Below are 16,409 nucleotides of genomic sequence, written 5' to 3'. Positions count from 1 at the left end.
TTACTCCATGTTTAACATTTTTTAGTACTTACCCCTCCTTACATCTACCCTTGGGTATTGACAAACATACCCTGGACTTCCAATCTGACATGGAACTTGTGTTTCCTTTCAACAATGTAAACCAATCTGGGGGTGGGAGGGATGTTAAGTAAGTTGTAAGTAAAAAAAAACCCCTTACATAGCGCCCACATTTTGGTTAGTTTATTAGAAATATAAGTTAACCTGGAAGTAATTCTCACAAAAAAATTATGTTCACTCTCCTGTAAGGAAAATCTATTATAAGTTAATTCTCAAAAAGAAATTATATAAAAATATGTAACTGTGTAGTATAAAGTAATGGATAGACAAAGTACAATGAGAATAATTGGAAATCATTTTTAATTTTTCTTTCCCTACGAGTTTTATAATAATTTTCAGTACCAGAAGTATAAATGATGTTAGTTATATTAATCTTGTTGTTGCTTATATGGTGGGTGGTTGTTTGTTTGATTCTTCTATTATTTGTTTGATTGTATGTTTGTTTGTTCATCTGTTTTTTCATAAATGTATTTGTTTTTAATTAATAAGGATATATACTAAAATATAGGTTAATTCTCAAGTACAGAACTGTGTTTCTAGGTCCAATGCAGTAGTTCCCAAGGTGGGTGGTACCATCCCCTGGGGGGAGTGGGATGGGGGGAATGTTAAGAGGCACGGAAGCAGGAGAGTGCTGGAGGTGTAAATGACTTATCAGCCTTTGAAACCCTGACATCACTGGATCAAGTTCATCTCTTTTGTTGAATTAATTAAACTAAACAGTTTTGATTGGATCCTGAATAAACGTGTAACTAATTGTTACTGCTTTGAATGTTACTGCAGTTGTTATATTCCTTGGTGGGTTGTGCAAACCGCTATTCTGAATAATGCTTTTTATAGAGCATGGTAGAGGGTGCTGGGGATGGGTTTATGGAACCAAGGGGGCAGTGGTCTGGAAAAGTTTGGGAGCCACTGGTCTAAGGCAGCAATCTACCTCTTATAGAAGTTGGTGGGAAAACTCACACTGATGGTAACAGAGCTAAGATACAAGTTGCCTGGAGCTGATAATACAAATTTCTACCTATCCAATATACTAGGCTGAAGCGCTAACATTTCAGGCTGTGGCAGAGTCTGCTGCTAACATCATTATCCAACAATGGATGAAGCCTACTACTGTGTGTTCAGCAAACTGAAACAGGACAAAGGATAAAGGTAAAGGTACCCCTGCCCGTACGGGCCAGTCGTGTCCGACTCTAGGGTTGCGTGCTCATCTCACTTAAGAGACCGGGAGCCAGCGCTGTCCGGAGACACTTCCGGGTCACGTGGCCAGCGTGACGAAGCTGCTCTGGCGAGCCGGCACCAGCGCAGCACACGGAAACGCCGTTTACCTTCCCGCTATAAAGCAGTACCTATTTATCTACTTGCACTTAGGGGTGCTTTCGAACTGCTAGGTGGGCAGGAGCTGGGACTGAACGACGGGAGCTCACCCCGCTGCGGGGATTCGAACCGCCGACCATGCGATCGGCAAGTCCTAGGTTTTACCCACAGCGCCACCCACGTCCCTTTTAGGACAAAGTATATGAACCGCTTAATCCTCTATGGCCTATCTAGTGACCGTGATATAACATGCCATCGTAAGAGCTTCAGAATTGTGCTCCTGGATCAGACCAGACCCATCTAATCTGGCTCTCTTATTTCCAACATTGGCCAACTAGCTATCTCTGGGTGCTCTTCAGCAAGGCATTGCTGTTTCATTTGTCCCCAGCATCTGGAACTGAAAAGTACTAACTTGGCAAATCTTGTTTACCGTATTTTTCGCCCTATAAGACGCACTTTTTCCCCTCCAAAAATGAAGGGGAAATGTGGGTGCGTCTTGTGGGGCGAATGCAGGCTTTCGCTGAAGCCTGGAGAGTGAGAGCGGTAGGTGCGCACCGACCCCTCTCGCTCTCCAGGCTTCGCGGACCTCTCCTCAAGCAGCGGGAATGTTCCCGCTGCTTGGGGAGGGTTGCCGGCACACCGAAGCCTGCGCGCGCTGACCTCAGCGCCTCCAGGCTTCGCGGATCTCTCCTCAAGCAGTGGGAACCACCGCTGGGCTCCCACGGCTTGCAGAGAGCTGCCTGTTTGGGGGGCTGGGGTCGGGGGAAGCTCGGGCTGCCCCAGCCCCGCGCCTGGGGGGGAAATAATTTTTTCCCTTTATTTCCCCCCAAAAAAACTAGGTGCGTCTTATGGGACAGTGCATCCTATAGGGCGAAAAATACGGTAATTTTCACAGCTGTTAGCAGACCAAACCTCCATGAGAATCCTATGTACAGTACCAAGCAGTAGTATAAGGGGAGGGTCTCAAATTCACCTCCCATTATCAACATCCTCTGATGGCAACAGCGGGCATAGCTCTCCTGGTGAAGGGCTCATAGCTCAGTGGCAGAACATTTGCCTTACCTGCAGAAGGACCTGGGTTCAATCCCAGGTAAGGCTGGGAGAGACTTCTTACTGAAACTCTCCAAGAACTGCTACCTGTCAGTGCATACAACACTGAGCTAGAAGGACCAATGGTCTTTCTATGATAGCATTCACTGTGTGCCAGGTTTGGACACCATGGGACACGAAGGTTTCCTCTATGTACACAAGCCTTCATGAGCCTCAAGCAAGCTCAAATGCTCCCCACTCCAGTCCATCTTGTGAGGCCACAAGAAAATTGGAAGGTTTTGCTTCTGTTTCAAAGTAACAAAGTGCATTTTTTAAAAATGGGGGGAGGTTTTGATGTGGTTTCTTTAAACTGTGATATCCAAACAGGCTAGGATTCAAAGCCACAATTTTATCCTGACTCATTTGAACAAATCATACTTTAAACTAACCAAGTTCAGAAGTAAAAAGAAACTATGGCTTGTTTAAAACCGAAATTAAAAAGCTTCCAATCTCCTCCTTATGGCCATACAAGCAGGGAGGGAGGAATGCGTGAGCCCAAGGCTTGCACACGTAGCAGGAAACTCTGGTATTCCATTACATCTAAACCGGTCCTGCGTTAGCATTCAGTTTCAGAGATAACTGTATTTTGTGGCCAGCTTATTACAGAGGCTGCATTTGCATGTCATGCTAAGTCATGATGTAGACAAGCCGGAACAAGCATCACATGGTCAGGAGGAGGAGTTTTTTATTTTGCTTGTAACTAACACTTCTATGGTTAATTTCAAAACAAGCCAACGTCAACCTGTGGTTCTGAAGCAGGCTTGTTGAAACTAACCATAACTTTAACCTCAATTTCAGGTCTGGGCCACATGGCAAACTGCAGTTAACTAAAAACAGAAGCAAGCACTTACAAGCTACTACCCCTTGGCCATGTGGAAGGACAAGAGCGGATGCAGGGGCACACAAGCCCAAGGCTGACTGCAGCTTGTTTCTGCTCATGCATGTCAAATTAAAGAATTTAGCACATTTAGCATGACGTGTGAATGCAGCCAGTCAGAGAGTCAGGAAAGGCTGCAATCAGCAGTTTGCCCCATTTAAGTTTCTAATGCCATAGTCAAATACCACAAAAAGATGCAAGGAAAGCAGGTGTTCTTGGAAAAATATGGATTTAGAAATCCTTGAAAGAGATGAGAGGCAGTTAAGAGCAGTTCTATGCTACACCTATCCGTAAGCTTATGCCATTGTGCTGCTGCTAAGCCTCTGCTGCTCTGCTTTTACTGATTTGTCACTTATTAGGTTTTTGGAATGCTACTTTTTGGTGGGTTTTATACAGGATTATTATTGTTGTAAGCTGCCTTGAGAAACTTAACACAGGATATAAATTTTTAACACAGTTTAATACTCTATTCTATTAGGCCTACTTGAACATTAGGAACATCAAAAGAAATTTTCTTATTTAAGGTGCGGCATAAAACTTCATGTATATCTGAAAGGATAATCCCATGGCAAATGTATAGTCCAATAAATACTTTCAAATATAATTGCATTTTTTAAAATACTGCACAATGTTTTGCACAAATAGGAACATAGAAACTGCCTAACACCAATCAGACTACTTGTCGACCACGAACTGGTACCCTCCAGATGATGTGGATTACAATTCTCACCAGCCCCAGGCAGCATGGCCAGTGGTCAGGGATGATGGGAACTGTAGTTCCAAAACATCTGGAGCTGGGGAAGTAAATGACTGGCAGTATCTCTTCTGGTATTCAGACAGGGTCCTATGAAGAGATACTGGAGATTGAACCCAGGACACTTTGCAAAACACACGAGCTGTACAACTGAGCCACATCTTTGCTTTCATTACTATATATTCTGAAAATGAAAATTACAGGTTATCCTATGTAAACTATAAGTGACTTCTGTGGAAATTAGTTCAATGTTAAGGCCATGTTCTACTTACCTCTACTACACTATCTCATTACAAATACGTCAGCGGTGAATGACCAAACAAGGCAAGAATAATCTCTGTCATTTGGGGGAAGGAGTTCTCATTTGTACTCTTCAAACATTTCATTTTCTCCTCAGTTCTCCTCAGAAATAATTGCCAGAACACTTACCGAAGTTTCCGTTGGCTGCAATGGATTACGAGACCCTACTTCCAAAAGGGTTCCCATGTTCGTCCTTAGGAAACTGAGTCAGGAAGGCAGAAACACAGCTTTTTGAAAGGAGTGATGGTACTGCAACAGCAAACGACAGTTCATTTTCAGCCTTTAAAGGAAAGGTCTTCTCTTGCAACCTGCAGCAAGTAACAGGAAGAAAAGGGGATAACAACTAATGAAATGAAATTGGATATGCCGTTAAAATAACAGAGTGTGCCTATAAATATGAAGTGCTCCATTCTTCCGCAGCATACCTCCACCCTACACTTCAAGCCCACTTCAAGTCCCAGATTTGGTACATCTGGCACCAATGATTAATGAGAACAATTAATAATGAAGAGTAGATGGGAATGCAAAGTGATCACTGTCTACCTCCACAACGGGATTCCTCCACCACTTTAATCGGGCTCATACTCTTGAAAATTTGTTATTTCATAGCACAGTTTTACTGACATTGTGCTTTTTCTCCTTTTAGCATGCTGAATCATTTAGAAATAAGAGAGATATGGCTTTTCTGTCATTCCCCCCCCCCCCCGCACGTATGTGAAATAAGAATTCTCAGTACACATCACTGACTGGGAGGACTAAACCAGTGGCGTTAGTTATTTCAGGCTCATTTCTCTAACTTCCATGCACATTGCACAACCTCCAATAGTTAATCAGAAGAAGAGCCTAATCCTAAGAGTGTTTACTCAGGAGTAATAGCTGTACAACCTGTTATTGAGCATTCATTCTGCCTTGTTTGTGCAGTTTGTGGGGAAGTTAGATGATGTCACTTGGTTTTTTGAACATTAATTCTTATTTGTTTGTGGTTAGGTTAGATGACATCAAGTCAAAAACTTTCCAGTACATTTTCTCATTCCCTTAACAAATAAAGTCGTTTTTGAAAAAGCTGATTTATTACACAAGCGCTCCAAATCAACTTTAATTTCTGGCATGTAACTGAATCCCACTCAAAAACCACTATGGTCTGAGAGTGCCCTATGGAATGTGTTACAATTTCAGTTGTTAAAAGGCAGCGGTTCTATCCACACACAAAAAAAGGCAACCCAAATCGTACACGCCAGCATGCACAAACACATGCAGATTTGTTGCTTTCAAATTCCCAACATTACCCACACAATTTTTTCCCTTGTGTTTTTTTAAAATTACTAGTTCCTTTTGAGCTGTTCCTACCTTAAAATGTGGCACAGAAATGCATATAGATTTTTATATATATATATATATATATATATATATATATATATATATATATATATATAAATTCAGGCTGCAGTTCTTGGGACTGGGAGCAAGTCTCACTAAATGAAAACTTCCTTCTGAGTAGGCATACCTAAGATCGCCCTGTAAATAAAGCAAGTGATTTTGGGTGAGGGAAACAATCCCCTACACACCACCCACAACCTGGTTTTGGTTACCACAACTAACACGGGTAAATGTTAGCAGAAGCCACGCGTTTCTGGATATATATATTTTTTTCCGCTTTCTCCTTTCCCACCAGAGTCGAGGAAGAAAGTTGCTTTGCAAGGAGCAAGGAGGCGCCTATATACTTATGGACTGGGGCGATGCCTGAGAGGGGGGCTTATACCCGTCACGGCTACCTTACCCACTTTAAGGAACCAGCAGCGGCCGCCCTTGGGATCCATCTCCTCTCCATTGCGCCCCCATGCGACCTCCCTCCCGCCCATGTTTCTTCCCGGGAAAGGTGCTGGGCGCGCGCTGCAGGCCGCCCTTCGCTCCCACGTAGCAGCGCCGGCGCGTTCTCGTCGCCATGGAGACGGGAGCCAGTCCCCCCTTTCCCGCCCCTCCTCCTCCTCCTCTCCTCCCTTCACTCTGGGAGGGAAATAAATTTGTGCGTCTGATCAGGCTCTGACCTATTTCCAAAAGCTTTCTTTCTTTTCGGGGGAAAAAGTTGTTTCTTCCATTTATATTCATTTGGGGTTTTATCCAATGCTCATTTACAGTGCCAGATTGACGCAGAAGTTAAACAAGCTATAGCTTAGGGCCCCACTCTCTTGGGGGCCCCCAAAAAAATTAAAGGAAAAAACTGGGTGTACATTTCCAAACTATAAAAAAACTAATAAAATGAAACCTACATACAGCAACAGTGTTTTGTTTTGTGTTGTGTTGTGTTGTGTACGCTCCTATGATGTAAGTAATAGGCCCCACCTCCTAGCCTGCTCCCTAAAATATCACTGGTTTGTATTTCACTATTAATATACTTCTTCTTAATTGTATTTCAGTTCAGCAATTACTTTGATAAAATACATATTTTGTTATGTGCAAATGGCTTTAGATAGGTCCATAAATTACCATATAGCATATATTCAACACAAAAAACAGCGACAATTTGTTGTTGACAACGGACAGCTGGACATATAAATGGCCCCGTTACCTTCAGTAGCTTAGGGCCTCATCAAACCTAAATCCAGCCCTGCTCATTTAAATGACACCCATTCATTCCAATGCATCTGCTCTGAGTTGGACCCTTAGATACATCACTGTAACCTTGGCTGCAAATAGTACAAATTCTAAGTATTGTAGCTTGGCAGGTAGAGCGCATACTTTGTGCTATAGGTCTTAAATATAGAATCAATGTTGATAATTGCACAAGGTAAACACACAAACAAATATAAACCAGATGTCTAAAATAGTATAGGAGAGCAATCCAAAAGCCATCTTGGCTCTCCTAAAGATTCTTAAATATTTCCTCTGCCTCCTTCATCCCCCTTGCCTGAGAACAGGTAGGCAGATTGCAATCCGGGGAGGCTCCTGAAGGAATTCCTCTCCTATATCTATTAACCTCCTTTGTATGAATTGTCGTTGTTTGCCCAGATGCTCTGCACTGAGGGATGTCTGATGCATAGCTGTCAACTTTCAGATTTGAAAATAAGGGATCAGCAGCCTCACCTGTCCCGGAGACAGACTATGGGATATCTAACAATCCGGATAGCAGAGGGAAGCAGCGGGAAACAGCGCTGGAATAAGGGAATTTCCCGCAAAAAAAGGGAAGGTTGACAGCTATGGTCTGATGGGCAACGTGATGGGTCTTATCAAATGATAATATTTTGTGTAAACTGTGTTTGGAACTATGTAAAATTTGCTAAATCCCTGGGAATATCACCCCTTGTCCTGCCTGAGCCACAGTAACCCCACCTTACGTTTGATCTAATTTCTGACTGTTTGTAGAGGGGTTTTCCTTCTCCAATTTGGTGGTTCAGAATAAATTCTATTTGGCTCTTCCTATAACGGGTTATAGTTAAATAACAAGGACGCGGGTGGCGCTGTGGGTAAAAGCCTCAGCGCCTAGGGCTTGCCGATCGAAAGGTCGGCGGTTCGAATCCCCGCGGCGGGGTGCGCTCCCGCTGCTCGGTCCCAGCGCCTGCCAACCTAGCAGTTCGAAAGCACCCCCGGGTGCAAGTAGATAAATAGGTACCGCTTACTAGCGGGAAGGTAAACGGTGTTCCGTGTGCTGCGCTGGCTCGCCAGATGCAGCTTTGTCACGCTGGCCACGTGACCCGGAAGTGTCTCCGGACAGCGCTGGCCCCCGGCCTCTTGAGTGAGATGGGCGCACAAACCCCAGAGTCTGTCAAGACTGGCCCGTTCGGGCAGGGGTACCTTTACCTTTACCTATAACACCAAAATGCAAACCCTTAGGGACGCGGGTGGCGCTGTGGGTAAATCTTCAGCGCCTAGGGCTTGCCGATCGCATGGTCGGCGGTTCGAATCCCCGCCGCGGGGTGAGCTCCCGTCTGCGGTCCCAGCTCCTGCCCACCTAGCGGTTCAAAAGCACCCCTAAAAGTGCAAGTAGATAAATAGGTACTGCTTTCTAGTGGGAAGGTAAACGGCGTTTCCGTGTGCTGAGCTGGTGCCGGTTCGCCAGAGCAGCTTTGTCACACTGGCCACGTGACCCAGAAGTGTCTCTGGACAGTGCTGGCCCCCGGCCTCTTAAGTGAGATGGGCGCACAACCCTAGAGTCGGACACGACTGGCCCATACGGGCAGGGGTACCTTTACCTTTATAACACCAAAATGCAGATAAACCAGTCTCTGGAGAATCTAACAAAGCAGACGGCAGAGAATACCAAGAAACTGACAGAGAATTCACAGAAATTGACAGATTTAACAACAAGACTTGACCTGAATACAGAATCTATAAACAGGCTTACGCAAGAAAATTCTGCCACACGACAAATTGCGGAGGAAGCCAGAACTATTGCCGGAGAGACCCAGGAAAAATTAGAACCGATTGCCAGGAAGGTCTATGACCACGACGCAACTCTGGCATTGTGGGAACTACAAAGAAAAGAAAGGAATTTGAAATTACGATCAATTCCAGAGGACGAAGGAGACAATCTTACGGACTTTTTAACGAAAGAGTTTGCTGATTCCTGGGAAGATCTAGAGGAAGACGAATTTAAAATCACAACAGCATTTAGACTGGGCAGAAGACAGAACAGAAAGGCGCCGAGAGACTGTCTGATTACCTTGAGATCGAAGGAGGAAAGAGACAAAATTCTAAGACTGCACTTTGAAAAGGCCTTACAAATTGGGAACTCACCGATACAGATCTTTAAAGACATTCCTAAATATATTTTGGACTTGAGAGCTTCTTATAAGGATTTGGTCTACCTGTTGAAGAAGAACACCATTCTCTTCAGGTGGGAATTTCCACAGGGACTGTCTTTTGACTATAGAGGGAAGAAGGTGAAAATAAAGACGATACAGGATAAAGACAGGTTCCTGCAAAGAAATCAGGAAGACTTACAGAAAGGAACTGTAGACCCAATTGCTGAGCAAAGGAGTGTAATAGACATCCTGAACCTTTCGTTTGGACAGAACCTTCCACCACCAACAGAGGAGGAACAACAACTGGGAGCTGTTGGAGGAATACCAGAAAAATAACAAGATGGCCCTGCAATTCCTTAGTTGGAATTGTAATGGGATGAACAGCCCTTTGAAGAGACGACAAATATTCCATATTTTGAACAGAGAACAACTGGACTTGATTTGCTTACAGGAAACCCATATAACCAGAGCACACAGGAGACTGCTTATGAATAAAAAATTGGGACAAGAATTTATTTCGTCGGACAAAGTGAAAAAAAGAGGAGTTGTGATTTATGTAAAAGAGAAGTGGGCTCCAAAAATGATGTTTAAAGATGAACAAGGAAGATATTTAGCGGTGGAGATTCAGGTACAAGGAGAAAATTTTTTGATAATTGGGATCTATGCGCCAAATGAAGGTAAAGCAGAATTCTTCAAAAAACTCCATGAAACTTTGACGGATTATTTGGAATACAATATGATAATTATGGGAGATATGAATGGTGTAGTTTCTACAAACATGGACAAGACACAAAGACTGACTCTTACTAAAGAAGGGAGACTCCCGAAGACTTTCTTCGAAATGACTGAAAATATGGACTTAATAGACATTTGGAGAACAAGGAACCCTCTTGAAAGAGAGGGAACCTTTTTCTCCCATGCAAAGATGACCTGGACCAGAATCGACCAAATCTGGGTTACTAGTGGAATGGCTCCGAAGATTAAGAAGGTAGAAATCTGCCCAAAAACCTGTTCCGACCATAACGCCGTGAAGATGGAAATGAAACCTACAACAACTGGTCAGTTTAGATGGAGAATGAATGACACCCTATTTCGAGATAGAGAGATCCACATGAAGGCCCAAAAAACTCTAAAGGACTATTTTGAAATCAATCTAAAGGGCGATGTGGAAAAAAGAGTGATCTGGGACGCAAGTAAAGCTGTGATGCGAGGATTTTTGATTCAACAAAACTCAATAAAGAAGAGAAAACAGAATGAGAAAAAGGAAAAATTTTTGGAAAAGATAAAAGAAGGAGAGAAAAAATTAAGATCAAAACCAAAGTCCCAGGAGATTTTGAGGGAGATTAAGTTGTATCAAACACAATATATGGAATTGATGAACCAAGAGATAGAATGGAAAATAAAGCAAATGAAACAAAAGACATTTGAGTCGGCAGACAAATGTGGTAAACTTCTGGCATGGCAACTTAAGAAAAGACAGAAATTAAATACAGTCACAAGTCTAGAAGTGGATGGAAAAAATATATCTAAACCCAACGAGATAAGAAATTGCTTTGTGAGTTATTTTAAAAAACTCTATTCCCAAGGATTACAAAATGAAGAGGACATAGATAAATTCCTTAATAAATATGGATTACAAAAAATCTCTCATCATAGCAAGGTGGAGCTAAACCAGAGAATAACAGAACAAGAGATAGAGGGTGCCATTCAGGATATGCAATTGGGCAAATCTCCAGGGCCAGACGGACTGACTTCCAGATATTACAAATCTTTAAAGGAATGGCTAATACAACCGTTAAAGGAAGTTTGTAACGAGATCTTAGAGGGAAAAAAGGCACCCGAATCGTGGAAAGAAGCATATATCTCACTCATACCAAAGACAGAGACTGAAAAGTCTCAACTGAAGAACTACCGCCCAATTTCGTTATTGAATGTGGATTACAAAATTTTTGCAGACATTTTAGCAAAAAGATTTAAAAGAGTACTGATGGAGAAGATTCACAGAGACCAAGCAGGCTTTCTCCCAAAAAGACACCTCTCAGACAATGTTAGGAACATAATAGACATTTTGGAAAAGTTAGAGGTGAATATAAATACTAAAGCAGTTTTGATATTTGTGGATGCGGAGAAAGCCTTTGACAATATTTCGTGGAGTTTTATGAAAAAGAATCTTCATGGGATGGGGGTAGGACAAGGATTTGAGAATGGTATGGGTGCAATATATTCCGAACAAAAAGCTAAGTTGATTGTAAACAATGTAATAACTGAGGAACTTAAGATAGAAAAAGGAACACGACAGGGGTGCCCAATTTCCCCATTGCTTTTTATTTCGGTCCTGGAGGTGTTGCTGAACATGATTAGAGATGACCAGCAAGTTAAAGGTGTACAGGTCGGAACTAAACACTATAAGTTAAGAGCGTTCGCAGATGACCTTGTATTGACCTTGCAGGAGCCAAACACTAGTACAAAAAGAGTGTTGGAAATAATCCAACAATTTGGGCAGGTAGCCGGATTTAAATTGAATAAACAAAAAACTAAAGTCTTAGGGAAAAACCTAACAGATATGGAAAAGAATAAGTTTCAAGAAGAGACAGGTCTGACGGTGGTTAAGAAGGTGAAATATCTAGGGGTTAATTTAACATCTAAAAACTTGAATCTGTATAAGGACAATTATGAAAAATGCTGGTCAGAAATTAAAAAAGATCTAGAAATATGGTCAAATTTGAGATTGTCAATGTTAGGCCGAATTGCAGTGATTAAGATGAAAGTATTGCCTAGAATGTTATTTTTATTTCAAACTTTGCAGATTATTGACAAGATGGACTGTTTCAAGAGGTGGCAGAAAGACATTGCGAAATTTGTCTGGCAGGGCAAAAAGCCCAGAATAAAATATAAAATATTAACAGATGCAAAAGAAAGAGGGGGATTTGCCCTGCCGGACTTAAAATTGTACTATGAAGCAGCAGCATTCTGCTGGCTGAAAGAGTGGATGCTCCTCGAGAACACAGATATCTTGGACTTAGAAGGTTTCAATAATGCGTTTGGCTGGCATGCATATCTATGGTATGACAAAATCAAAGTGCATAGTGCCTTTAAAAATCATATTGTAAGGAAAGCGTTGTTTAATGTCTGGACGAGATATAAAGATCTGTTGGAAAACAAAACCCCTAGATGGTTGTCACCCTTAGAGGCTAAGGCCCACAAGAAAGTTAATATGGAGGTCGGATGGCCAAAGTATTGTGAGATCTTGGAACAGGATGGAGAGAAACTGAAATTAAAGAGCCATGAAAAACTAAAACCCAAAGTACAAGATTGGCTCCACTATTATCAAATAATGGAGGTTTTCAAACAAGACAGGAAAATTGGCTTCCAGGTGGAAAAATCAAAACTTGAGACAGAATTGTTAGAACCCAATACTAAGAATTTGTCAAGAATGTATAACTTGCTGTTGAAATGGAATACACAAGACGAAACAGTTAAATCAGTTATGATTAAGTGGGCACAGGATATTGGTCATAATATTATGTCTGCTGACTGGGAAAGGTTGTGGAACACTGGTATTAAATTTACGGCATGTAGTGCTTTAAAGGAAAATATTATGAAAATGGTCTATAGGTGGTACATGACCCCAGTTAAGCTAGCAAAAATTTACCATTTGCCTGATAACAAATGTTGGAAATGTAAGGAAACTGAAGGTACTTTTTATCATCTTTGGTGGACATGCCCGAAGATTAAGGCTTTCTGGGAGATGATATATAATGAAATGAAAAAGGTATTTAAATATACCTTCCTTAAGAAACCAGAGGCCTTTCTCTTGGGCATTGTCGGCCAATTGGTGCCAAAAAAGGATAGAACCTTTTTCATGTATGCAACAACAGCAGCAAGAATACTGATCGCAAAGTATTGGAAGACACAAGATTTACCCACCTTGGAAGAATGGCAGATGAAAGTGATTGACTATATGACATTGGCGGAAATGACAAGCAGAATTCGTGACCAGGGAAAGGAGACTGCGGAAGAAGATTGGAAGAAATTTAAGATTTATCTTAAGAACTATTATAAACTTGATGAAGCTTAGAATGTCGAGATTTTACAGAGAGAAAGGGTTGCAGTAATATAAGATCAGATTAAGAAAGGACTATGATGAATTAGGATGGGAAAAAATATTTATAAGTTGCTATAAAATTTGGACATGAGGATGCAGAAAGGGGAGGTATGGGGAAGTCCGAGGAAAGAAGTCTATGAAAGGACATTTTGAAATTATATTTGTTTGTTTGTCTGTTTTTCTTTTATGTTTGTTTGTTATAAAAATTTTTGTAAAACTAATAAAAATTTTATTAAAAAAAAAATATAACACCAAAATGCAAACCCTTAAAAGAGATGCTTCTTCTCATTCTGGGTCTCTCTTGCCTCCTTTGCTGGGTGGGGGTGGGGAGCTCTGTTGCAACAGAAAAATAAAGACCTACCTTGCTTTCACCGCATCCTGCCTCCATCTCAGACCGACCATGGACTTAGGGGACTCAGTCCCTTGGGGAGTTGGGCAGCAAAAGCCAACCACCCCTATTTTTCTCTATTAAGGTGGTGCCCCGCAAGATGAATGCCTCGCAAGACGAAAAACTCGCTAGACGAAAGGGTTTTTCGTTTTTTGAGCTGCTTCACAAGACGAATTTCCCTATGGGCTTGCTTCGCAAGAGGAAACGTCTTGCGAGTTCTTGCGGGTTTGTTTCCTTTTTCTTAAAGCCGCTAAGCCGCTAATAGCCGTGCTTCGCAAGACGAAAAAACCGCAAGACGAAGAGACTCGCGGAAAGGATTAATTTCGTCTTGCGAGGCACCACTGTATTTGCATGCAGAAGGTCTCAGATTACATTCCCAGGGTGGGCTAGGAAAAACATTTGCCTGAAATCCTGAAGAGGTGCTGCCAGTCAGTGTTGACGGTACTGGGCAAGGTAGACCAGTGGTATGACTAAGACAATTTGTTATGTTCTAAGTGTGATCTTATGCTTGTCTCCTCACAATCTTATTTCTGTGTATAGAGGATTGCAGTTTATAAGAAATCAAAAAGAATCTGGGTACAATCCATGTACAATATTATCTAGGAGTAAGCCCTGTTTACACCAGTGGTGATTACTGATAAGTAAGTAGGGGAGGGCGGGATATAAATAAAATTTATTATTATTATTATTATTATTATTACATATTATAGGATTGAAGCTATAATGTATACTATATACAGTTAGCTACCTGGCCCCACTGACCTTAGAGTTGTTTACATCTTAGTAAAGCATGCGTAAAGTTGCTTTCAGATAAGTGTATGTCTGGAAGATTGCAGCTTCCAGAAATAAAAGAAAAATGGCTGCAATCTATATTCTGAGTTACCTGAAAATTACCCCTGCTTAACCTTCTGAGTAGACACGCAAAGGAATTGCTCTGTGTGTAAACTCACACTCTTAACACACAAAGTTGTACAGAAGGGAAACTTTTGCATGCTGAGGAAGACTGAAAGAAGGTAAAATGATATAATTATTAACCCAGAAATAGGAAACAAACAAAAGCAAATAGCACAAGATGGAAATTCAAGAGTAAATAAAGCTTCAGAGAAGTATCAAGGGAAAGCCACTAGAATATTTCAAGGTAAAGAGTTCCACAGAGAAGTAGCCACAAGAAAATAATTTCAGATATGAGAAATGGAGAGGTTTAAGCAGATTAATGCACTTCAAACATATACTGTAGGTGCATAATTTTCCAACCCCCATATAATTCTCTAACTTTCCACTGCCTCACTTTTACGCAGCCCCTTGCCATTTCAAATCCTCTGTAAATCTTCCTCCCAATTAAAATTATGTCTTTTCATTAGTGTATTACATAGCCAACCACAGTTCTTATCTCCAGACACTAAACAAAGAAGTAATTGGAGGAGGAGGAAAGTAAATGTGAAGAAAAATAGGGAGAGGAGGAAATTGGGGGCAGGGGAACCATCCCTAGGTCCCCCCCCCCAACGGGTACAATGTGTCTTTGAACTCTGATGCCTTTTTTTACTTTCCACGATAAATGATAGGAGAGGTGCGTGCGTGTGTGTGTGTGTCCCAAGTGACAGAGGCCAGGGTGAAGAGGTGCATCTTTTACAGTGGACAGTATTAGAAGGGGTCTTTCTGGTCCAAGTCTAGTTTTAGGAGAGCAACATGAAGTTGTTCCTCAGTGGTTAGCTTCTGGACAGCAGACTAAGCAGGCACACAGTCTTCCCTACTATGGTGAGATGGACTGTATTTGTACAGTGGTACCTGTGGGTAAAAGCCTCAGCGCCTAGGGCTTGCCGATCGAAAGGTCGGCGGTTCGAATCCCCGCGGCGGGGTGCGCTCCCGCTGCTCGGTCCCAGCGCCTGCCAACCTAGCAGTTTGAAAGCACCCCCGGGTGCAAGTAGATAAATAGGGACCGCTTACCAGCGGGAAGGTAAACGGCGTTCCGTGTGCTGCGCTGGCTCGCCAGATGCAGCTTTGTCACGCTGGCCACGTGACCCGGAAGTGTCTCCGGACAGCGCTGGCCCCCGGCCTCTTGAGTGAGATGGGCGCACAAACCCCAGAGTCTGTCAAGACTGGCCCGTTCGGGCAGGGGTGCCTTTACCTTTACCTTTACCTCGGGTTACAGACTCCGCTAACCCAGAAATAGTATCTCGGGTTAAAAACTTTACTTCAGGATAAGAACAGAAATCATGCAGTGGTGGCAGCAGGAAGCCCCATTATCTAAAGTGGTACCTCAGGTTAAGAACAGTTTCAAGTTAAGAATGGACCTCTGGAACGAATTAAGTTCTTAACCCAAGGTACCGCTGTATTTAAATTATAGTCATTTAATTAAAATGTGTGTATGTGATAAATAGGATTTTCCTGGATATTACCATGTATTTAAAGGCTGAATTGATGTCTTCCTGAAAAAAGTTCAACAACTGTAATGTATGAATTCATGTAAAACCAATAAAAAAATTATTAAAAAAAGACAAAAAAACCCAGCCTTGTCCTGGTTTTTTAAAATAGAATAAATTGTGCAAGTCTGATCTCTCTTTTTTGGTGACACACATGAAGACTAGTCTTAAACTACAGGGTGAGTCTTTTAAAGGACTCACCCTGTATATTGAACAATAGGCTATATAGCACTCTTGTGTATTATGCATTCAGTGTACTGTACTCCCACCACTGTTTCGGGATGCAGTGTATGTTATGTACTGAAGTTCTCACCTGGGCCAGCAGGGGGATACTGTAGCTGGTTA

General features: G+C 42.0%; 1 protein-coding gene across 3 annotated transcripts in view; it reads right to left on the bottom strand.

Moving 5' to 3' along the window:
- Nucleotides 1-6,315, bottom strand: part of DIXDC1 (DIX domain containing 1) — an 84,732-nt gene extending 78,417 nt beyond the window's left edge. Inside the window, exons 1-2 of one of the 3 annotated variants that reach the window (XM_082200983.1) lie at nt 6,190-6,315; nt 4,542-4,661 (exon numbers count right to left, since the gene is read on the bottom strand). In XM_082200983.1, the coding sequence (XP_082057109.1) occupies nt 4,542-4,598 (57 nt within the window). In that variant the 5' untranslated portion in view covers nt 4,599-4,661; nt 6,190-6,315. Of the gene's footprint in view, nt 1-4,541; nt 4,721-6,189 lie in introns of all 3 variants that reach the window. The other 2 variants (XM_082200981.1, XM_082200982.1) reach the window with 2 other exon arrangements.
- Between the last annotated feature and the right edge of the window lie 10,094 nt (nt 6,316-16,409).

The sequence above is a fragment of the Podarcis vaucheri genome, assembly GCF_965113315.1.
Source record: "Podarcis vaucheri genome assembly, chromosome: 15".
Taxonomy (NCBI): domain Eukaryota; kingdom Metazoa; phylum Chordata; class Lepidosauria; order Squamata; family Lacertidae; genus Podarcis; species Podarcis vaucheri.
The sequence above is the reverse complement of the archived record's forward strand: the minus strand, read 5'-3'. Positions and strand labels throughout refer to the sequence as shown.